This window comes from Amblyraja radiata, chromosome 4 (genome assembly GCF_010909765.2).
Source record: "Amblyraja radiata isolate CabotCenter1 chromosome 4, sAmbRad1.1.pri, whole genome shotgun sequence".
NCBI lineage: Eukaryota > Metazoa > Chordata > Chondrichthyes > Rajiformes > Rajidae > Amblyraja > Amblyraja radiata.
This window is the reverse complement of record NC_045959.1, coordinates 68,351,973-68,377,110: the sequence shown is the minus strand read 5'-3', so window position 1 is coordinate 68,377,110 and position 25,138 is coordinate 68,351,973. Positions and strand designations below refer to the sequence as shown.

The window sequence follows — 25,138 nt, the reverse complement described above, 5'->3', positions numbered from 1 at the left end:
CAAAAGGATAACGAGGGATAAAATTGGTCCATTGGAGAAACAGAGTGGGCAGCTATCTGCTATATTGAACAATTTCTTTTCTTCGGTATTCACCAAGGAGAAGGATATTGAATTATGTGAGGTAAGGGAAACGAGTAGAGTAGTTATGGATACTATGAGTTTCAAAGTAAAAGAAGTACTGACACTTTTGAAAAATATAAAAGTGGATAAGTCTCCAAGTCCTGACAGGATATTCCCTAGGACATTGAGGGAAGTTAGTGTAGAAATAGCCGGGGCTATGACAGAAATATTTCAAATGTCATTAGAAACGGGAATAGTCCCCGAGGATTGGCGTACTGCGCATGTTGTTCCATTGTTTAAAAAGGGTTCTAAGAGTAAACCTAGCAATTATAGACCTGTTAGTTTGACTTCAGTGGTGGGCAAATTAATGGAAAAGATACTTAGAGATAATATATATAAGCATCTGGATAAACAGGGTCTGATTAGGAACAGTCAACATGGATTTGTGCCTGGAAGGTCATGCTTGACTAATCTTCTTGAATTTTTTGAAGAGATTACTAGGGAAATTGACGAGGGTAAAGCAGTGGATGTTGTCTATATGGACTTTAGTAAGGCCTTTGACAAGGTTCCTCATGGAAGGTTGGTTAAGAAGGTTAAACTGTTGGGTATAAATGCAGGAATAGCAAGATGGATTCAGCAGTGGCTGAATGGGAGAAGCCAGAGGGTAATGGTGGATGGCTGTTTGTCGGGTTGCAGGCAGGTGACTAGTGGGGTGCCTCAGGGATCTGTGTTGGGTCCTTTGTTGTTTGTCATGTACATCAATGATCTGGATGAAGGGGTGGTAAATTGGATTAGTAAGTATGCAGATGATACCAAGATAGGGGGTGTTGTGGATAATGAAGAGGATTTCCAAAGTCTGCAGAGTGATTTAGGCCATTTGTAAAAATGGGCTGAAAGATGGCAGATGGAGTTTAATGCTGATAAATGTGAGGTGCTACACCTTGGCAGGACAAATCAAAATAGGACGTACATGATAAAATGGTAGGGAATTGAAGAATACAGTTGAACAGAGGGATCTGGGAATAACCGTGCATAGTTCCTTGAAGGTGGAATCTCATATAGATAGGGTGGTAAAGAAAGCTTTTGGTATGCTAGCCTTTATAAATCAGAGCATTGAGTATAGAAGCTGGGATGTAATGTTAAAATTGTACAAGGCATTGGTGAGACCAATCTGGAGTATGGTGTACAATTTTGGTCGCCCAATTATAGGAAGGATGTCAACAAAATAGAGAGAGTACAGAGGAGATTTACTAGAATGTTGCCTGGGTTTCAACAACTAAGTTACAGAGATAGGTTGAATAAGTTAGGTCTTTATTCTCTGGAGCGCAGAAGGTTAAGGGGGGACTTGATAGAGGTCTTTAAAATGATGAGAGGGATAGACAGAGTTGATGTGATCAAGCTTTTCCCTTTGAGAATAGGGAAGATTCAAACAAGAGGACATGACTTCAGAATTAAGGGACAGAAGTTTAGGGGTAACATGAGGGGGAACTTCTTTACTGAGAGAGTGGTAGCGGTGTGGAATGAGCTTCCAGTGGAAGTGGTGGCGGCAGGTTCGTTGGTATCATTTAAAAATAAATTGGATAGGCATATGGATGAGAAGGGAATAGAGGGTTATGGTATGAGTGCAGGCAGGTGGGACTAAGGGAAAAAAGTTGTTCGGCACGGACTTGTAGGGCCGAGATGGCCTGTTTCCGTGCTGTAATTGTTATATGGTTATATATGGTTATATGGTATTAATATCACTGAATGCAATCCATAATTATATTGGAAACATATTCATGAGGATTTTTCTGTTTTGTTAGTTGTAATTAAATCTGAAATACATACTTTTAAAGACAGTTATGATTTTACAAGAAACATTAAATAAAAGGAATGTAGAAAATAAATGTCACTGTATATTCCCACCCAAAATAATCATGAATGTTTCATCAGATCACTTGAGAGGCAATTCATTAATTTTTCTGCATAAAACTCTGGTATATTATGAAAACAGTAGCAAAGTTGAATCACAGATTTCAGAAAGCTAGGTTCCATGTTTTTATCAATAGACTTGAAAAGGAAAAATTGGGAGTGGCAGTGATGAATAGGAAAAAAATAATGCAAGTTCACATTACCAGCAGGGAAGGAATCCTTACCAACTGGGACCATATATTGGAGATCTGGGCATGCTTTTCCTACTATTAATTTTATATGGCTGGAAAATCAAGCATCAAAATTTCTGCTACACAGTTCTGCTGCACCAGCTCCCCACAAAGCACCTTGAACTGCCAGCATTTTGAAATATTATGCAGCTTCAATTAATATTGCTACTTTAAGGCAATCCAGCCATTAATGTGGCCAATTGTTTTTTTTAGTTGCATAGGTTTTGTGGTTCCTATTTATGAATAACATCTTTCTTTGCATAGTACAATTTGTACAGAAGGAGTATGATCAATTGAGGCACATCCGTCATTAAATACTGGCAAGTGAGTAGAGCACATTGCAGCCAAAATGGAAAATACATAAAAATGCCTGGTATCTTTCATTAATTTGGTGCAGAAATCAACCAATTCATTGCACACATCAAGAGTTCCTTTCAGTGTACAAACTTCCCTTCCCATTATGCGATAGATACACCATTTGTTATTAATGAACTTTTGTAATGTTTAAAAATGAAGCCTGCACTGCACCACCTCAGGACAATTGATTCTATGAGTTGGTAAATTCAAGCATCACAGAATTCATAGGACCCCAATAGAGTTTAATCTTGCACTAAAGTTGCAGGAACTTTCTAAGATGATTTCTCAAAAGATTAAGGCCAGTTCACATTAAAAATGCATTGTGCCCATGCAAGCTTGATGAAATTGCTCAAAATCCCAAACATTTAACATTGAAGAGCTTTTGTCAAAAAACCTTAACATCATTGCCCATATCCGGAAAGGAAGTTATTCTATGGAACTTCAGAGATGCTGTAATCATAACCATATTTAAGAAAAAAGGAAAATCCAGCTATTATATATCTATAGAGGGATGGCTATGCTACCCAGAATTCAACATTCTCCTCTCAGTGGCTGGAGACCTGTTCCCCAAATCACAATGTAGTCTATTCATGCAAACTCACACAAATGTGATCTTCACCTGCTCCATGACTGCCTGCAAGCTTCCTGCTATCTATATGTTTCTAAGATCTGGATCACATGCAGTAGATACCTCAAGACAATGGAAAACGACTACCAATGCTTTATCTGTAAAATCGTCCTCATTCACAGGAGGATGAAGTGGCAAACATCCACAGACAAGCCAATGCAAGTGTCTGTCCTGGGAATATATTACCAGGTAGACAAAGGAAAAGATGCAAGGATGTCCATTGCAGGGATTTGGTGTCAGTTTGTGAGTGACGTGGCCTTCCCCAAGGAGCTGAGTAAGTTTGACTCGTGCCTCATACTGTGGTTGTTGACCTGGAGATGACACTCACATTGGTTTACTTCTACTGTCAATGAATTTGGAAGATGTTGTAGAGATAGTGTTTGTGGAATTTTTCCAGTGCCTTAAAGTGCCTGCTGTAGGTAGACAAGACGTAACAACTATGGAAACTGCATAACGTTTTGCACAAAAGAAGGTGCCACACAAAGCAGCAACACGAGTTGTCAATTAAAAAACACAAAGTGCTGGAGTAACTCAGTGGATCAGGCAGCATCTCTGGAGGACATGGATAGGTCATGTTTCAGATCGGGGCCTCCTTCGGACACCTTGATCTATTTTAATGAAGGAGAATCTGTTTATCGTACATTGAATGTCCATATATCCTCCTCAGCCAGCAGACAGGGCTACTATTTAATATCTACTTAGAAAAAGAACACACCATGCATTCAGCATTGTCCTAAAATCTCAGTCAAGATCAAGAACACATCCGATTCAAATCGGCTATCTACTTGAGTTAAGGCAGACAAGCAGTATATTGTAATTTTTCTTGACACAAGCTGAAAGTTGGCTGAAATCTAAGAGAATATAATCTTATTGGAGAATATCTGGGAGGAAAAAACCCCCCACATAAATATGTCTGAACAATGAAAAGGCTGTTTTGTCCTTTGGGGAGAGGGTTGGGTTTTCAACCTATTTTGCACTCACATCTAAGTCTAACGATGGACAATTATATAGCTGGTGTGCGGCTGAGGGCCAGATATATTTGGATTCATGGCACTCATAATTCCACTATAAAACAAAATAGAGAAGCATGCTTACAGGGAGCAGTCATATTGGTGGCTATGGTATCCATTTGCAGCTACCTTGTTTGTCCAGGCAGATGCCCAACTGGCATGAGCTGCAGATGTGAGATCCACATGGATTTCTGAAGGAAACTTTTCAAATGGATTTCCTTGTCTGTTACTTTTCCATTGGCAGCTCGCCCTTATTCTTGCATTCAGATCTTTTCCTTCACTTCAACTGATACTTTTCTCAGATATCCATACAAGATACAAGATACATTTATTTGTCACATGTGCCAGTTGGCACAGTGAAATGTAATCACCATCCAGCCATACAGTAACCATCTACCCACACAAAGCAGTGAGGAGATTGTGGAAGGAATTCTGTGGAATCGTTTAGCTTTACTTTTACTGTTACCAGTTTACAAGCTCAATAAAATGTATCGAAGTGCCCCATTAAAAGCAGAACTCGAAAATAACCCAGCAAAACTGATTACCCCAGTTACTTGTCCTATCATTGAAGCTGCACTCATTTACAATTTAGGGAGACATTTCTCTTTTCATTCCATTTCCCTAGGTATCCTGTAGAAATATAAACAATGAGCTGGATCTATGATTTGGGAGATTGATGGCGCTTTTTCACGGGGCGACTTGACGCAAGATGTAACCAGAGTGAAGTGGTCGTGGTCTAGCACGATATCTCACGATATAACGGGGGGTAGATAAAGAGTTCCCACGGTACTCGGCATTTCTATTATTTGTGCGAGTGACTTGACCGTCTCCCGAGCTTTCCCGTTAAATCTTGAATGAACATTGTGAAGTGTTGTTAAATCATCACGTGGCACAAATGATGTCACTTTTTTTTCACACACTATAAATATCCTCCCTTGGTTGAATTGGCTCATTTGGAGACATGTTTTACTGTGTATGTGGGAGACACAGATGGACTGAGCACAGTACCTCGGTCTTACTGTGTGTGGGAGAGGGGGAGAAAGAGACGTACACTCACAGTGGCAGAGTCTCTCAGCCTGTGTAAGAGGGAGGGAGGGAGAGAGAGAGGCACACACAAGGTGGATGTGAAATCTCACCTGCCTGTTTCAGTGACAGACACCCGCCGCCAGTAAATGAAGACACCCCCATCTGTCTCCCCCTCCTCTCCCCCACCTTTCCCTCCCAACTCCAGTCCCGTCCCGACCCCCTGGGAAACTGAATAGAGCAACAATCAACTGCTGCCTGTGCGCTGATATGACAATAAAGGCTACTTTACTTTACTTTACTGAGTTAAAGAGTTCCCACGGTAGACTGTAAAACTGGGACCCTGGTTCTGGACTCCCCCAACATCGGGAACATTCTTCCTGCATCTAGCCTGTCCAATCCCGTAGATACTGATTAGACCGGTATCTATTTATTTACTTTATTAATGATTTCAATTAAATATTGGGAACATCAGGCCGCAAACGTTATTTCTTGAGTGTTAGTGCTGGACTTTGACTCGACCTTCCTAGTTAGCCGGTGCCTGAGACTGAGCCAAGCAATGTCCAGACCTGACTTCAACACAAAGTGATGGAGGAACTCAAAGGGTCAGGCTCGTCCAACGCTCTGTGTTTTGCTCGTGATTCCTGCATCTGCAGTTCCTCGTGTCTACAGACCAGAGTTGCCACTTGACTCCGAGATGACCATCACAGAGCATACGGAAGATAGACACGAAATGCTGGAGTAACACAGCGGGACTGGCAGCATCTCTGGAGAGAAGGAATGTGTGACGTTTCGGTTCGAGACCCTTCTTCAGAGTCTCGTCCCGAAACGTCACCCATTCCTTTTATCCAGATGCTGCCCGTCCAGTATTTTATGTCTGTCTCCAGTATTACTGTGTCTATCATCGGCGCAAACCAACATCTACAGTTCTTTCCGACACATTAGAGGATACCGTCTCGCCATCACTCGGATTACCCGCTTCATTTCCATAACGTTGCCACCTCTCTTTACTTTGCTTACTGAAGCCTGATCCTTGTCACACTCAGTGCTCTATCGCCCAGCCTCTCACCTTTCAATCGGGTTCGGCCAGGAAGAAACTGCAGATGCTGGATTAAAACGAAGATAGACACAACATGTAGCTCAGCGGGACAGGCAGCATATCAGAAGGGTCTCGACCCGAAATGTCACCCATTCCTTCTCCCCAGAGATGCTGCCTGTTGCGCTGAGTTCCTCCATTTTGTGGCTACCTTGGGTTTATCCAGGATCTCCCCGTTGATGTCCTAACACGCTTTGGTTTGTTATTATTGTCTCATATCGAGAACCAGCAGATACAGGTTTAGGTTCGGGGGGAATGATTTAATGAAAGCCTAAGGGATAACTATTTTACGCAAAAGGTGGTGGGTGTATGGAATGAGCTATCCGTTAAGGTAGTTGAGGCCGGTACTGTCGCAATGTTTAAGACGCATTAGACTGAAGCATGGATAGGATAGGTTTAGATGGTTATGGGCCAAACGCGGGCAAGTGGGACTAGTGTAGATGGGACATATTGGTCGGTGTGGGCAAGTTGGGTCGAAGGGCTTGTTTCTACGCTGTATGATTCTATGCAGGGAATAAACTTTTGTTTGCGTGCTATACAATCATATCAGATAATGCTATACATGAATATAACCAAGCCACGTACAGTCTGAAGAAGGGCCTCGACCCGAAACGTCACCCGTTCCTTCTCTTTAGAGATGCTGCATGTCCCGTTGAGTTACTCCAGCATTTTGAACCGCCGAGTTACTCCAGCATTCTCTTTAAACCGGCATCTGCTGTTCCTTCCCGGACACATGCACAAGAACACCAGGTAGAGCGAAGAGGAAAATACCAGAGTTCAGAATATATGTTTTCAGGACAGTTCCAGGGGGGAAAAGTCCAATGTCCGCATTGAGGTAGGTTGGTAGGTCGGGTCAGTGCCCAAATGAATGGAAGGAAGAACCGTTCTGAAGCCGGATAAGAATAGGTGGTCGGCGCGGACTCGGTGGGCCGAAGGGCCTGTTTCCGCGCTATATCTCTAAAATCTGAAGTTAGGTAATGTTTAAAGGAACTGCAGATGCTGGTTAATACGCACAAAAGGACACAAAATGTTGGTGTAACTCAGCAGGTAAGTCAGATCTGGGAAGAAAAACATAAAAAGCTGGAGTAAGTCAGCGGGTCAGGCAGCATCTCTGGAGAAAAAGAATAGGTGGCGATTCGAATCGGAACCCTTCTTCAGGCATCCTAATCGGAATTGAGTCTGAAGATGTGTCTCGTCCCGAAACATCAGCTATTTTTCTCCAGAGATGCTGCTTGACTCGCTGAGTTACTCCAGCTTTTTGTGTCTGTCTTCGGTTTAAACCAGCATGTGCAGTTCACTCCTTACACGGGTCTCTGGAGAACATTGATCGGTAGCGTTCCGGACCCTGCTTCGGAAAGGCATCGATCGCTAGTCAGCGAGGACTCCGAGCTGTATCTCTCATAGAAGTACATGTGAAAAATTTCTCACGGACCATAAATATGCGGGACCTTTCAGTAAAGTCCCTTTCAAAGTCCCTTTTAAAGATTATAGTTATTTTCTTGAATCTCATTAACATAACTCATGAATAAGTTGATGTCCATATGCGGATGCAAATCTTTATTTTTTAAATTCAATCCCACAGAAGACAATTTTTACTCACCTTCTGTCCCCTCTGTCCAGCTTCCGGGTTCACCGTTCGCAGGAGTTCCCACGGTAACCGCAAGAGTTATTACGGATATCGCACGGGCCACTACGTTCATATAAAGTTGCAATGCTCAACCACAAGTGTACAAGTCACTCTTGGAGAAATTCAAACTTGCTTGAAATTTCTCCCGAGTCACCAAGTTACACGATTACCTGCCGTTAGCGCCACGGTGGTCCACGAATGCCGTACTTTTATCGCACGAGGTTCCCACGATGTTAAACTCTGGTTAACTCTTGCGTCAAGTCGCCCCGTGAAAAAGCTGCTTAAGTGAGACAACTGTTCTCAAAGAACTGTTCCTCATCCTTAAGAGGGAGAATTGTGCCATTTACTTGCTGATAGCTGAAGGGAATAACAAAGTTGTCAGCGTCAATGTAAAGTGATAATGCCCAGAAAGACCCCTTCCTTCAGTTAAATTCTGTTGGAGAGTTTAAGCAACATAGTCTGCCACAAAGAATGCCATTGCAAAAATATAGGTAATCCAGCCACAATCAAATGGAGATTAAGAGAGAAAATGGCAAAGCAAAACTATACTGATATAAATCATTACTTATGGATCAGTGTAGGTTGGTAAAGATATCCTTCCCACATTCTGGTGGGTTTTGGAAGAGGAAGCGGAGTTAACTCTCACCAGAATTCCCAGCAGCTGTTTATTGATCTGAAACATTGACTCAATTTCTGGCTTCACTGATCCTGCCTCACTTGCAGCAGTTTTCCAACATTTACTGCTTTACCCAACACAATCAATTTAGGGAAACACTTTTGCTGAGCATATCTGCCTTTTATTTAGGATCAGCTGTCCTGTTATACGTGCATAGCTTTTTCTCGCCCCTTCTCTGGGAATTAGGTCAGAAGTGATCGGAGTAGAAGTGGGCTATTCAGCCCATCAAGTCTACTCAGCCATTCAATCATGGCTGATCTAATAGTAAATTACCTAATAGTTATCGTTGGCCTCTAGACTTTCGCAACCCTGTTGCTTCTAAGAAAGCAGGAAAGGAGTGGGGAAAGCGGAAGGGTTTGCTGTGGTAGGGTAGCATTGCAACACGTATCCAAGAACCCAGCCAGGCTGGGGATACGGGAACCCTGCTGAGCTCAAAAGTAATGGCACATTACTTATTTCATGATTCTCCCGGGCAGCCAGCCAAATTGACAGGCAAGCCAATTTCAGGGCAGAAAGAGTAGTCTTTTCCCAGACAATTGATTGCATGAAGAGAGTCGAAGATTTGAAAGTCAGAGATGGAAATTGGTAACAGGAACCAAAGCACCTGGAGGAACCCAACCGGGTCACAGAGAGAACATGCAAACTCCACACAGACAGGACCGGAGGTCAGGATGGACCCTGGTCTCTGGAACATGGGTCTCTACCTGTGAGGCAGCAGCACTACCAGCTGCACCATTGTGCCGCTTTGATATTCCTTTACATCCTCCTCCCTACTCAATCTCCATTAGTTTAATATCACCAACAAATGTGGAAAGATGACATTTCAAACCTCAGCTCAATTGTTTAAATTTTGGGGTCCAATCACTGATACCTGCTCAACCCCAACTTGCCAAACTGAGATGGATCAGTTCAATTCCTGTTGAATAACCAATTGTCCATCAAGTATCTGTATATTATGTACAATTCTATGAGCTCAATAATCAACCCCAGCATCTTATCTACAGGCTTTCAAAAAATCCAAACACACACATCAACTGGTATCCTCCTTATATCTCCGCTAGCTGGATCCTCAAAGAACTCCAACTGATTAAACAAACATGATTTTCCCTTCCCCTTGGACAGTGGGAAGGATGTTGATATGGGCTGGGGTGAGGGTGGGTGGATATATTTCTTACTACAGTGGGATCCATTCCATAAAGGCTTCCTGAAGGGCAGAAACAAGGTTCTGTTCCTCCTGGTCTTAAACCATACTATTAAAAGCATTTGCTTAGGCAAACCACCATATCAACACATTAATTTAAATCAATTCTCCAAGTTACAGAGCAGAACCATGATTTAAATATGTTAATGGGGTGCATGATCTTGCAAGCATAATAAAACAATATTGATGCAGGTGCGTAGGAAGGAACTATAAATGCATGTTTAAACTAAAGATAGATACAAAATGCTGGAGTAATGCAGCAGGACAAGCAGCATCTCTGGAGAGAAGGAATGGGTGACGTTTCGGGTTGAGACCTGAAACATCAACCATTCCTTCTCTCCCTAGATGCAGGTGCATCAGGTTAGTGTGGCATTTCCTTCATTTTCAGGACATAACCCTGTTCCATTGTCCTCCGCCCATAGTAAGGAGTGCAGATTAATATCAAGACCATTGATAGTTAACAGCAATGTACAAATGGCTGTTCACCTATTATAACTCACTTCATAAGGCTTGCAAGTTAAGATCTGCCCCAGAAGTCTCTTCGTTTTTGCCACAAAGTAACTTGCCAAGAAATGGGATATATTTCACAGGGAAATTAACTCTTTATGTACACCTTTCTTAGCACATAGTTAATCCTCATTTCCATTTTGTGAAAATATTCTTCTCATTTCTTTATATTATGGTTCAAATTTTGATTTATTCAAGCATTTAAGCTGTGAAGCTCAGACGCACAATGCGCGGCAGTGTTTATGTCTCGATGAGGCACTGAGACTGAGCATATACTTACGGTTTCTTCTGGTATAAGACGTATGGTTCTGGCTCCAGGAATGGAATATGTTTTTGCTTCAGTAAAGAGCTGTACAGCGAATGGTTAAATAAGTCTCCAATCATCCTGGCCACCATGACAGCTACCATTATTGGCAACAAGGATTGCACATCATTGGTTAGCTCCACCTGCAAGAACATAGGAAATATTATATCAGATTTGATCAAGATAAATGTTTTTATACAGTTCAAGTCACCAAAATCATTGTTCGGTAGGATTGCTTGGGCAAGAGTTAATGTATTTGAACCGCATTAAGGAAGCTGGAGAGTGAAAGTGGGTAAGTGCTGCTTTCATGATCTGTTGCTGGCCCCAATTTGTCCAGGTTATTACTTGCTTCCCCCCATCCCCACAAATAAAATCAGTTTGAAGATAGATTCCAACCCAAAACATCATCTATCCATTTTCTCCAGAGGTGCTGCCTGACTCATTAAGTTACTCCAGCATTTGTGTCTATCTTTGCTGCCATGTTCCCCTGCTTATCAATGAATTGATGTGCCTTCTATGAAATGCAAATCAAATTGGCCAAACAAATGTCCTGAGCAATTTTGGAACTTTCTCTGTTCATCTGTTATTTGGGCATCAATCAAAAAATGGAAATACATAATAAAAGGAATAAGAGAACAGAAATGTTTATGTTTAAATTTTATTATACACATTTTCTATTAGATTATATCACGCATATAGTTGAAATTAGTTTTGGCATCTGGGCTGAATTTTCTCCTGTAGTTGATTCACTTTGAAAAATGGGACTTACAAGTGGTACCCACATTGCTGGGAATTGGAAATGATTCATGCAACAATATCTTTACATATACAATATAGTCTGCCACAAAAATGCCATTGCAGAAGCAGAAGCCAGAATCATTACCTCTGGTGCATGCCAAGGATTTCCTCATGGTCTTTTCTCCTCGTCACCCATGTGACTTGACAAGGTATCAAATTCTAACATATATTCATGTCATCAAGTTCTGTATTGCTGCTGAGTTTAACAATCCTTCCCCTGCCTCTGCACTGTTTTAGTCCTTTTCTAATATCCAATCCATGGATAATCTATAATTTAATGCTGAGTAAATTAAATCTGTCATCGTTAGCCTCTGTCACATCTGTACCCTTACTATTGACACTGTATTCTTCCGACACAATATTCTTCACCTATTATCTCAGATCAAATTAGATCATTGCCAATTCTGGCCACAATTTTACCGAACCCAATTGACCTACAAACCTGTACATCAGTGTGGGAGGAAACCGGAACACCCGGACAAATCCCACGTAGTCACAGAGATACCATACAAACTCTGAACAGACAGCACCCGTAGTCAGGATCAAACCCGGGTCTTTGGCGCTGTAAGGCATTAGGTCTACTGCTGCGCAACTGTGCTGCCCTTCATGTTCTGATCTGGTGTCATTGGCAGTGAAGCTGTTTACACAACTTTCATCCTTCCTGAAACTGAAACTCCAGATATTAGCGCTATGAGGCTATTCATCCCCTGGATAATGGCCAATAATGTTGTTAGATTGGAAGACATCTGTTCATTATTGAATTGTATCCCATAGAGTTTGCATTAGCAATCGAGTTGGCATGCAAAGTCTATTCAGCTGCAAAAGCTGGATTCAGTAAATGTTCCACATAATCTCTACCTGGTGTCCATCTATGCTATACCTTGATGGAGGTGAGTATGTGACCTCAGTCAATATGTGTCTTGGAATGATATCAGCACTCAATGTTATAGAGACATTATGAGGAAAAGCTGTCCAAAATCCTCCAATTGCCCACAATGAACAATGTGAGTCACTGTTTCTACTGCATAGCAGAAGCTACAAAAGTTCTCCCCTCGCACACAAGGACAATGGATACCTCCCGAGATGTTATTAATCTTTTAACCAAATGCTCATTTCTAACATAGCAAACTTAACAGGGAACGGCTCACGGAAAAGAGTGCAAAGGTTTTATTTTTTTTAAAGAATCTCTTCCTCTGCTCTTTCCCCCACACTGTATTTTCTGTAAATCCTTCACCTGTCACATGACGACGCTGCTCTTCATATGAAATTTGTGCAGCATTTCGGGAGCCTTAGGGGAGCTTAGCCCAGAAATTGGATCATGTACTGCCCTATTTGTAGCAAACCGTTTTCCATTTTATCTGATTTGATCATGCTGCAGGTCAGTAAAGGCCGAGTTACATGAAAAATTGAATTGGGCCAAGCATTTCCCATGCTATTCATGTTACATCTGCTAACATTTCTCTGGCACCAGGCACACTATGAATGATATAATTATTTGTGCAAAATACATTTCCGTGCACAACAAAACATGATAGAGCTGGAAGTCCCATCAAGGATCTGCAGTAAACGTTATATGGGAAATGCAATTGGCTTAGCAGGTTGGAAAAAGTTTTATTTTCTTGCTATTTCAAGGTACACTTTTCTGTCTTCAGTGTACCGGATGGGCACATACAGAAGAGACTACGGGCAGCAGAAACACCAGGTAAAACTAACAATAAACTTTTTGTTTAGATGCAAAGGGGGTCAGGGGTTCAGGGGTGAAGGCAGGACAATGGGGTTGAGAGGGAAAGATAGATCAGCCATGATTGAATGGCGGAGTAGACTTGATGGGCCAAAAGGCCAAATTCAGCTCCTATACAGTGCATTCAGAAAGTATTCAGACCCCTTCACTTTTTCCACATTTTGTTACGTTGCAGCCCTATTCTAAAATTGATTAAATTCTTTTTTTTTTTAATCATCAATTTACACACAATGCCACATAATAAAAAGGATGAAAACAGGTATTTAGAAATTTTTGCAAAGTAATTAAAAAGAAATAACTGAAATATCACATTTCCATAAGTATTCAGACCCTTTGCACTCAAAATTGAGCTTAGGTGCATCCTGTTTCCATTGATTATCCTTGAGATGTTTCTACAACTTGATTGGAGTCCACCAGTGGTAAATTAAATTGATTGTACATGATTTGGAAAGGCACACACCTGGTTAAAATAAGGTCCAACAGTTGACAATGCATGTCAGAGCAAAAACCAAGCCATGAAGACGAAGGAATTGTCCGTAGATCTCCGAGACAGGATTGTGTCGAGACACAGACCTGGGGAAGGGTATAAATCAATTTCTGCAGCATTGCAGGTCCCGAAGGGCACAGTGGCCTCTGTCATTCTTAAATGGAAGAACTTTGGAACCACCAGGACTCTCCATAGAGCTGGCCGCCTGGCCATACTGAGCAATCGAGGGAGAAGGGCCTTGGTCAGGAAGGTGACCAAGAACCCAATGGTCACCTTGACAGAGCTCCAGAGTTCCTCTGTGGAGATGAGAGAACCTTCTAGAAGGACAACTATATCTGCAGCACTCCATCAATCAGACCTTAATGGTAGAGTGGCCAGACGGAAGCCACTCCTCAGTGAAAGGCACATGACAGCCCGCTTGGAGTTTGCCAAAAGGTTTGTTTTCTCTGTTGCTCTGGTCTGATGAAACCAAGATTGAACTCTTTGGCCTGAATGCCAAGCGTCATGCCTGGAGGAAACCAGGCACCGCTCATCACCTGGCCAATACCATACCTACGATGAAGTGTGATGGTGGCAGCATCATGCTGTATGGATGTTTTTCAGCGGCAGGACCTGGGACACTAGTCAGGATCGAGGGAAAGATGAACGGAGCAAAGTACAGAGAGATCCTTGATGAAAACTTGCTCCAAAGCATTCAGGACCTCAGACTGAGGTGGAAGTTCACCTTCCAACAGGACAACGACCCTAAGCACACAGCCAAGGCAACGCAGGAGTGGCTTCGTGACTGTGAATGTTCTTGAGTGGCCCAACCATAGCCTGGACTTGAACCCGATCGAACATCTCTGGAGGGACCTGAAAATAACTGTGCATCAACGCTCCCCATTCAACCTGACAGAGCTTGAAAGGATCTGCAGAGAAGAATGGAAGAAATTACCCAAATACAGGTGTGCCAAGCTTGTAGCATTATACCCAAGAAGACTTGAATCTCTGCCAAAGGTGCCTAAACAAAGTACTGAGTAAAGGGTCTGAATAATTATGTAAATGTGATATTTCAGTTATTTCTTTTTAATTACTTTGCAAAAATTGCTAAACACCTGTTTCGCTTTTTTATTGTGGGGCATTGTGTGTAGATTGATGATAAAAAATAAAGAATTGAATACATTTTAGAATAAGGCTGCAAACGTAACAATGTGGAAAAAGTGAAGGGGTCTGGATACTTTCTGAATGCACTGTAACTTATGAACTTATAACTTACTCATTCCACTAGTGAGTCAATGATAATACCACTGGCAGTAGTAATTTTGGGAATGATTGAGTATTCAGGGCGAATTGAGATAACGGAGTAGGAGGTATAAAAATCAAATCCCACAAGATTTTTAGAAACTTCACTTTGTATTCAGACTTCTAAAGCTTTCGTTTGAACATATGCAAGATTCAATGGGAGGATGTTTGGTCACACTTTTTGCATGGACTGGCAACTTAACATCAACATTAACATGAACAACATCTCAACACCAAGTCCATTCTCAACATTCATAACATATGATCATTCTAAGTGTCCACAACAGGTCCCTGCCTCATCTCCCAACTTGTTCCTCACTGCTGCACCAAAAATATCCCCGCTGCACTGTTCTAAAAAAAATTATTTCAGCTATTTTGATTTCAGTGAGGAACAGATGTCAGATCTGGGATCTGCCAGCAATGCTGCATTACCACACATACAAGTAGTCGTGGATTAATCTGTCTATCCATGGGGTGGGTTCCCTTTATAACATGAAAGGTGTGCAATCCATCAATGTGCAGGATATTGTGGATTACAAGAAGAATATCCTGATGGTGAATGTCATGTTTCCAGATTGCACATGAGGCTCTTTCATCCAGTGAATGCCAGAGGACAAGGGCTTCCTCTCCTTTTCTGGCTGCTCATGCTGGTGCACTTGTCCAACATAATAGACGAGTACAGGTATAAGAGTAAGAGAAGCATCAGCATCATAGTGCAAAATACTACTCGTCTCCACAAGTTGAGATTTTGTTGGCTTTATCAATCAGAGATGTCCTGCAGTACATGCCAAGCTGATATTGAGAATTTATCATCTGCTGCATTCTGCACAACTTTGGCAATCAAAAACGCCAGCTGCTGCCGGAAGAAGGGCAACAAAAAAAGAAAAAATAAGGACCCTGAGTTGGAGTAGGAGAAGGAGAATGAAGACAACCACCATGGCATGTACTTGCTCAGATTCCACAACCTCATCCCCAGATAAGTGGAAGAGGCAAGCAATGGCCATATCGGGTTCAAGGGATTCCCCAACAAATATAAGGTACAGGTCCACCACCAATTTTTCAGCAAATGGTGGTCCAGCATCTCCTTTAATATGGACAAATTACAAGGACACACATGAAATCCTTCTGAAGATGTGGCGCCGAGGCTGCCAATCTCAACATCATCAGGACTTCCGCGGCTGATCAGCAGGTCGAATTTGCCCCCCTGCGGTCGGGTGTCTGGAACTTCAGCCCAGCTGGAGCCGGCAAATCCGTTCCCATAGCTGACTTCAGAGGTCGACTTTGCGGGCTGGTATCTCAGTCCTTCAGCGCGCTAGCCAGACCATTCCAATGCTGTTTAACTGTTCTCAGAGGCCGTAACCTCCATTGGTCCAGCAAGATGGATAATCCAGAAAGGCTCTAGAACCAAAGATGCCAGAAAATTGGTAGTGGACCTGTATTCAAAAGGAGCCTGCAAATTAGAATTCTCCAATGCAAACCGAGAGACCATTTCCTCAACAAGCAAAATCAGCCAGTAAAGCACAGATTTTGCGTAAAATCTCTTTAGACCCTGCTTTACAAGTCTAGCTGTACTGATAATAACACCATGAATTCATTAATTCCTGCCCCAACTACCTTCGAGGTTTTTTTTTACTACATCTCTGTATTTCCTAATGAGTGGCATCTCAGTTAATGAACACTGATCTCTGCATTAAATGTTTTACTGACGATCACCAATCCAGAGGGTGCAAACATTGGTGCAGATCACCATAATATATCCTATGAGATCATGAAGTTATTTTTCTTATCGTTCTATTGTGCAGGGCTTCTCAGTCCTGATGGAAAAGAATATGGCATAACGGCATAGTTGGTAGAGCTGCTGCCTCACGGCGCCGGAGACCCAGATTCGATCCTGACAACAGGTGCTATCTGTGATGAGTTAGCATGTTCTACCTGTGACAGTGTGTGTTTTACCCGGGTGCTCCGGTTTCAATAGACAATAGGTACAGGAGAAGGCCATTTGACCCTTTGAGCCAGCACCGCCATCATTGTGATCATGGCTGATTATCCACAATCAGTACCCCTTTCCTGCCTTCTCACCATATCCCTTGACTCCGCTATCTTTAAGAGCTCTATCTAACTCTCTCTTGAAAGCATCCAGAGAATCGGCCTTCACTGCCTTCTGAGGCAGAGAATTCCACAGATTCACAACTCTCTGGGTGAAAAAGTTTTTCCTCATCTCCATTCTAAATGTCCTACCCCTTATTCTTAAACTGTGGCCCCTGATTCTGGACTCTCCAAACACCGGGAACATGTTTCCTGCCTCTAGCATGTCCAATTCCTTAATAATTTTATATTTTTTAATTAGATTCCCGCTCATCCTTCTAAATTCCAGTGTATACAAACCCAGTCGCTCCATTCTCTCAGCATATGACAGTCCTGCCCAAACCAGGAATTAACCTTGTGAACCTTGGCTGCACTCCCTCAATAGCAAGAATGTCCTTCCTCAAATTAGGGGGTCAAAACTGCACACAATACTCCAGGTGTGGTCTCACTAGGGTCCTGTACAACTGCAGAAGGACCTCTTTGCTCCTATACTCAACTCCTCTTGTTATGAAGGCCAACATGCTATTAGCTTTCTTCACTGCCTGCTGTACCTGCATGCTTACTTTCATTGATTGATGAACAAGGACCCCCAGATCCCGTTGTACTTCCCCTTTTCCCAACTTGACACCATTTAGATAATAATCTGCCTTCCTTTTTTTGCTACCAAAGTGCATAACCTCACATTTATCCACATTAAACTGCATCTGCCCACTCCCCCAACCAGTCCAAGTCACCCTGCATTCTCATAGCATCCTCCTCCTTTTGCATCTTTTTGTGGGAGATTCAAATATGCATTAGCATTAAACTCAGCCATGTTTCAATGCATCAAAAGCTCCAGGGCACCTATCTATCAGTAAGGCATCGTTCAATAACAACTGCAATGTGCGTATAGATAAATACTATCTAGTAAAACGCAGAGTTTAACTAAATTGCGGATGGGGATTCAACAAAATGTCAGTTGTTAAATATAATAATTGCTAAATGTCTCCTGCCAAAAAGATTCCAATCTATAACTGTAGGCAAAAAATACTTTAAAGTATAAGCTGATCCAGACAATTTCCACTGTGCTGTCCATTTCCATTTTATATTGAATGTAGTAGGATGTTATAATTATTTATAATAGTTGTCATAAAGATTACATTTAAATAAGTTTATAAATTGTTGCTAATGAAAAATTGAAATTTAGAATGTGTTCCTTTTTTAAAGAGTTAACTTAAATGCGGAAATTCAAAATGGTACTTGACTGAACATTATTTATGTGTATTGTTTAACAAAATAACTATGCAGGATATCCTAGTTAATGCTTGTAATGGGTTGCTGCCTAAGGCCGGCTTAGTTCTTAAATTTATTCAGTTAATTTCTATTTACGCAATGCTTATTCTAGTTTCTTGTTCAAAGGGTACAATATATGCGGAAATGTTCAATTTCCTTTAATATCTCAAAGTTTTAGTTTGGTTTATAGTTTGGTATACAAGATGTAACCAAAAGTATCAATAGCTTTTAGTATGTACGTTTCTTTGAACAGAATAACAATATTAGATCCCTCAAAATAATCTGCAATTACTTCGAATGAACATTGAAATAAATTATTTTGACAAGTGAAATGCCTGAACAATACGTTGAATTCAATTTGTACTTTTTCTCTACTTTAGTAAAAAGGGAAGTTGCCTGGCTTTTGACCCGACTTGTTTTTTAACCATATCGTTGAAAATTAGTATTATTATTACTGTGAGAACCCATGCAGATTCTTACTGGGCTTGGGCCACTGATGAGAATACTGTTCACTAAAGTGCACAAATGGCACACCCAGGCCTTGTTAACTCAATGACAATTAATGTTTTCTGTACAAAATACTAAATGATTGCACTTTTAGAAATGAATAGTTGTTCTGATTGTTTTATCCTCTTTATAAAAATCCATGGAAGACCTGGTGATGAATAAATTACAAACCATCTAATGGGAACCATAATGTCCACTCCTGGTCTTTCATAAATTTTAACTCATTCTAGAGCATTTGTTGGGATCTATTTTAAAAACAAAAGCTCTGGTGCCTTTTCCATGAGGGAAGTCAATGTGAGGATTGTTTCGTTTCTGAACTAACATTGCTGACCTCTACCATTCACCTATGTATTCATCTGAATGGAACTGGAGTCCTGAGACAGAACCATGAGTGAAGGACACATCTGCTTCCTGAAGTTACATCTCCTCCAAATTCCAAGGGTCAATATTGGCCTCTAACCTATATGTTGGAGAACTGCAATGATGGTATTTAAAGTTTTACTAAAAGGTTAAGCTCCTTAATAAGTACAATAAAACCACAATTGTTGTTTGAAAAAAAAAACCCTTCACATGATCTTCCATAAACTTCATGAAAGCTGGACAGGAGCTAATAATATATTTGTTAATGGGCTGTCCCACTTGGGCGACCTAATCCGCCAGTTCTGGCGAGTTTGCCATCAACTCATACTCGCAGCATGGTCGACACGAGGTCGTAGGAGGTCTTTGTAACTCTCCTTCATGCTCGAGAGTAGTCCATGTGTACTCGAGGCCTCAGCTAGGTCGCGGCGTATTTTTCAACATGTTGAAAAATGCCCGCGAGTAAAAAAAGGTCGCCATGGAAAAAATCAATACTTTTTTTATTCGTAGATTTAGTCGTAGTAGGTTAGTATGTTAGTCGTAGGTAATTGAGGGTAGTCGAAGGTAGTCGTAGATAGTCTTCATCATAGTCGAAGGAAGGTCGATGGAAGGTCGAAGGAGGTCGTCTTCACTCTCCACTATTCGGTGTCCAATTTTCCCGAAGTTAGTCATAGCTGGTCGAAGCTAGTCTTCAACATAGTCGAAGGAGGTCGAGGGAGGTCGAGGGAGGTCTTCTACATAGTCGAAGGAGGTCTTCAGCATGACATTTTTTTTCAAACTCTCCTAAACTCGCCAATTAGGTCGCCCAAGTGGGACAGCCCCTTTAGTAATAGGAGCACCATGGTTGTTTTTTCACACTCCCAATCATTTAATACATTATAAAAAATATTTGTGTATGAAGTACACTTGAAGTGTTCTAGCTCTGAAAACTTTGGAAATCCTGACACCTAGTGGTATCCCTGAATATGTCAAATGCAAATTCTCCAGGAATATTGCAATTTAATGAATCAATTATATGACCTAGTTTGCAAAAAATAGAGTACAACAGATACAGATTTCTAGATAATGTAAAATCAGCTGGAAAATTAAATGTAAGTGAAATTGGTGCGAAGAATATACATTTCTTAACAGTGATAACTTAGTAAACCTGCTCAAAAGACCCCTTGAATACCCAGATCAGAAGTAAATATGCAAACAACCAACTAGGAAGTCAAATGTAATGTTGACCTTTATTACAAAATGTTGGCATACTAAACTAAGGAAGTCGACTGAGACCACACAGGGAGTACTACACGCAACTTTAGTCTCTGGACCTAACAAGAATTTGTCCAAAGGTTTCTGCACACTCTAAAGGATAGTAACTATTAATAGCCAGGATGACAAACTCATGAAAGAACCAGAGTAAGAAAAAAATTCTGAAAATAAATCTAAGAAGAAGTGCTTGAAGCTCCTGCCTACAAAATTGGCTTTCATTCACCCTGCAATGCCCAATCTTTACAATATTTTTTGAAGCAGGCAGATGCCATTGGCTTTGTCTGCATGTCAGCAAAGTCTGATATGTCGGCAACATTTTGATGAATGTAGGCACAAACTGTTTGTCAGGTTTCTCCTTCAGTGGAATGGGTTCATCGGTTGTCCCACAAGGTGATGTGTATTCTGCCAATGCATCCTCAGAGACACAATCATCACCTTCTTCATTCATTTTCTACATCTTCCACCTGCAGCACAGCAAACAAGGGATGTCGCCCTCTTATGGTCAACCAATGGAGGGCTCAGCAGCCACTCACCAAAAGGAACACCCTGTCTGAAGTGAGACTTCAGCACTGTGAGGCTGACCATAGCACTGACCGGCATCTAAAACTCTATCTCTATAATATCTCCACATCTCCTGATAACTCCTGTTTACATGTCTGCCCTCAGCACATACACAGCCCATACTGAGTGAGGAGCCTTGGATTTATGGAGCATGTGTATCCATTAGCTGAAATATGTTGAGTGAAACGGACCACTTCAGAATAAATAAAACAAATAAGGCTCCAGGTGTTTAATGTTTGACCGTTGAAGTTTTTTAACATTTCCCCTTCATCTTGAACCTAATTCCACTGGTCCTCGATTCCCCAACTCTGGGTAAAAGACTGTGCATCTACACAATCTATTCCTCTCATGATTTTGTACACCTCTATTAGATCTCCCCTCATCCTCCTGCGCTCCATGGAATAGAGACCCAGCCTACTCAACCTCTCCTGATAGCTCACGCCCTCCAGTCCTGGCAACATCCTCGTAAATGTTTTCTGAACCCTTTCAAGCTTGAGAATATCTTTCCTATAACATGGTGCCCAGAACTAAACACAATATTCTAAATGCGGTTTCACCAATGTCTTATACAACTGCAACATGACCTCCAAACTTCTATACTAAATGTTCTGACTGATGAAGGCCAAAGTGCCAAAAGCCTTGTTGATCACCTTAACTACCTGCGATTCAACCTTCAAGAAACCATGCGCCTGTACTCCTAGATCCCGCTGCTCTACAACACTAGTCAGAAGCCTACCATTTACCATGTAGATCCTGCCCTTGTTCGACGTCCCAAAATGCAACACCTCACACTTTCCTGTACTAAATTCTATCAAACATTCCTCTGCCCACCTGGTCAATCGATCCAGATCCTGCTGCAATCTTTCACGACCATCTTCACTATCTGCAAAACCACTCACTTTTGTATCATCAGCAAACTTGCTAATCTTGCCCTGTATGTTCTCATACAAATCATTGATATAGATGACAATCGCTAATGGGCCCAGCACCGAACCCTGAGACACACTATTAGTCACAGGCCTCCAGTCTGAGAAGAAACCCACCATCACCCTCTGCTTCCTTCCATGGAGCCAATTTGCTATCCATTCAGCTATCTCTCTTTGGATCCCATGTGATCTAACCTTCCAGAGCAGCCGACCATGTGGAACCTTGTCGGAAGCATTACTGAAGTCCATGGACACAACATCTACAGCTCTGCCCTCATCAACCTTTTAGGTCTTCAAAAAAATCAATCAGATTTGTGACACACGACCTCCAATGTACAAAACTATCCCTTGTCAGCCCTTGCCCATCCAAATGCCTGTATAACCTATCCCTCAGAATACTCTAGTAACTTACCAACTACAGATGTTAAGCTCACCGGCCTATAGTTCCCAGCATTTTCCTTCACCCTTCTTGAAAAGAGGCACAACATTTGCCACCGTCCAGTCTTCCAGCACCTCTCCTGTATTTAAGGTCAACTCGTAAATTTCAACCAGAGCTCCCGCAATTTCCTCTCTAGTTTCCCACAATGTCCTCAGATATATCTGATTAGGCCCTGGAGATTTGTCTACCTTCAAAAACGACAGTACCTTCAGTACTTCTTCGACGGTAACCCTGACTGCTCTCAAGACACTTTTAGTGACTTCTCCAATTTCCTCCATCCTACTCTCTTACTCTTCGGTAAATATAGAGAAGAAATAATCATTTCAGACCTTGCCCATCTCCTGTGCCTCCACACAGAGGTGAGCGCTTTGATTCCTTAGCGGTCCCACTCTCTCTCTAGTTACCCTTTTCCCCCTAATCTATTTTTAAATTATTTTTGGATTGTCCTTAATGCTACCTGCCAGAGCTATCTCCTGGCCCCTTTATGCCCTTCTGATCTTTTTCAGTTTACTCCTTAGTCCACGAAACTCCTCCAGGGATGCACTTGATCCTAGCTGCCTATACCTGTCCCATGCGCCCTTCTTGTTTTTAACTAACGTCTCAATTTACCTCGTCAGCCAAGCTTCCTTACATTTGCCTGCTTTGCCCTTCACTCTAACAGTGACATACACAATAGACAATAGACAATAGGTCCAGGAGTAGGCCATTTGGCCCTTCGAGCCAGCACCGCCATTCAATGTGATCATGGCTGATCATCCGCAATATCTCCCCATATCCCCTGACTCCGCTATCTTTAAGAACTCTATCTAGCTCTCTCTTGAAAGTATCCAGAGAACCAGCCTCCACCACCCTCTGAGGCAGAGAATTCCACACACTAACAACTCTCTGTGAGAAAAGGTTTTTCCTCGTCTCTGTTCTAAATGGCTTACCCCTTATTCTTAAACTGTGGCCCCTGGTTCTGGACTCCACCAACATCGGGAACATGTTTCCTGCCTCTAGCGTGTCCAAACCCTTAACAATCTTATATGTTTCAATAAGATACCCTCTCATCTTTCTAAACTCCAGAGTGTACAAGCCCAGCCGCTCCATTCTCTCAGCATATGACAGTCCCGCCATCCCGGGAATCAACCTTGTAAACCTACGCTGCACTCCCTCAGTAGCAAGAATGTCCTTCCTCAAATCTGGGGACCAAAACTGCACACAATACTCCAGGTGTGGTCTCACTAGGGCCCTGTACAACTGCAGAAGGACCTCTTTGCTCCTATACTCAACTCCTCTTGTTATAAAGGCCAACATGCCATTCGCTTTCTTCACTGCCTGCTGTACCTGCATGCTTACTTTCATAGACTGATGAACAAGGAACACCAGATCCCGTTGTACTTCCCCTTTTCCCAACTTGACGCCATTTAGATAGTAATCTTTCCTGTTTTTGATACCAAAGTAGATAACCTCACATTTATCCACATTAAACGTCATCTGCCATGCATCTGCCCACTCCCCCAACCTGTCGGTCACCCTGCATTGTCATAGCATCCTCCTCACAGTTCACCCGGCTTTGTGTCATCTGCAAATTTGCTAATGTTACTTTGAATCCCTTCATCTAAATCATTGATGTATATTGTAAATAACTGCAGTCCAAGCACCAAGCCTTGCGGTACCCCACTAGTCACTGCCTGCCATTCTGAAAGAAACCCATTAATTCCTACTCTTTGTTTCCTGTCTGCCAACCACTTCTATCCATGTCAGCACTCTACCCCCAATACCATGTGCCCTAATTTTGCCCACTAATCTCCTATGTGGGACCTTATCAAATGCTTTCTGAAAGTCCAGGTACACTACATCCACTGGCTCTCCCTTGACCATTTTCCTAGTTACATCCTCAAAAAATTCCAGAAGATTAGTCAAGCATGATTTCCCCTTTGTAAATCCATGCTGACTCGGACTGATCCTGTTACTGCTATCCAAATGTGCAGCTATTTCATCTTTTATAAATGACTCCAGCATCTTCCCCACAACAGATGTCAGGCTAACTGGTCTATAATTCTCTATTTTCTCTCTCCCACCTTTCTTAAAAAGTGGGATAACATTAGCTATCCTCCAATCCACAGGAACTGATCCTGAGTCTATAGAACATTAAAAAATTATCACCAATGCATCCACGATTTCTAGAGCCACTTCCTTAAGTACCCTGGGATGCAGACCATCAGGCCCTGTGAATTTATCAGCCTTCAGTCCCATCAGTCTACCCAACACCATTTACTGCCTAATGTGGATTTACTTCAGTTCTTCCATCACCCCAGATCCTCTGGCCACTACTATATCAGGAGGATTGTTTGTGCCCTCCTTAGTGAAGACAGATCCAAAGTACCTGTTCAACTCATCTGCCATTTCCTTGTTCCTCATAATAAATTCACCTTTTTCGGTCTTCAAGGGTCCAACTTTGGTCTTAACTAATATTTTCCTCTTCACATACCTAGAGAAGCTTTTACTATCCTCCTTTATATTCTTGGCTAGCTTACCTTCGTACCTCATCTTTTCTCCCCATATTGTCTTTTTAGTTATCTTCTGTTGCTCTTTAAACATTATTCAATCCTCTTGCTTCCCGCTCATCTATGCTACGTTGTACTCCTTCTCTTTTATTTTTATACTGGGCTTTCATCCTGAGCTTTCCTCAGTACACTTTTAAAAACATTCCACTTGGCCGATGTTCCTTACCTCTCAAATAACCTGCTCCAGTCAACTTGAACGAGACCTTCTCTCAATCCCTCAAAGTTGGCCTTACCCCAGTTGAGCATTTTAA

At 41.9% G+C, this 25,138-nt stretch overlaps 1 protein-coding gene across 1 annotated transcript in view; it reads right to left on the bottom strand.

The window, feature by feature from the left end:
• Nucleotides 1–25,138, bottom strand: part of LOC116972242 (chloride channel protein C-like) — a 92,928-nt gene that overhangs the window by 28,760 nt on the left and 39,030 nt on the right. Inside the window, exon 12 of the mRNA XM_033019709.1 lies at nt 10,607–10,773. Within this exon, the coding sequence (XP_032875600.1) occupies nt 10,607–10,773 (167 nt within the window). The remainder of the gene's footprint in view (nt 1–10,606; nt 10,774–25,138) is intronic.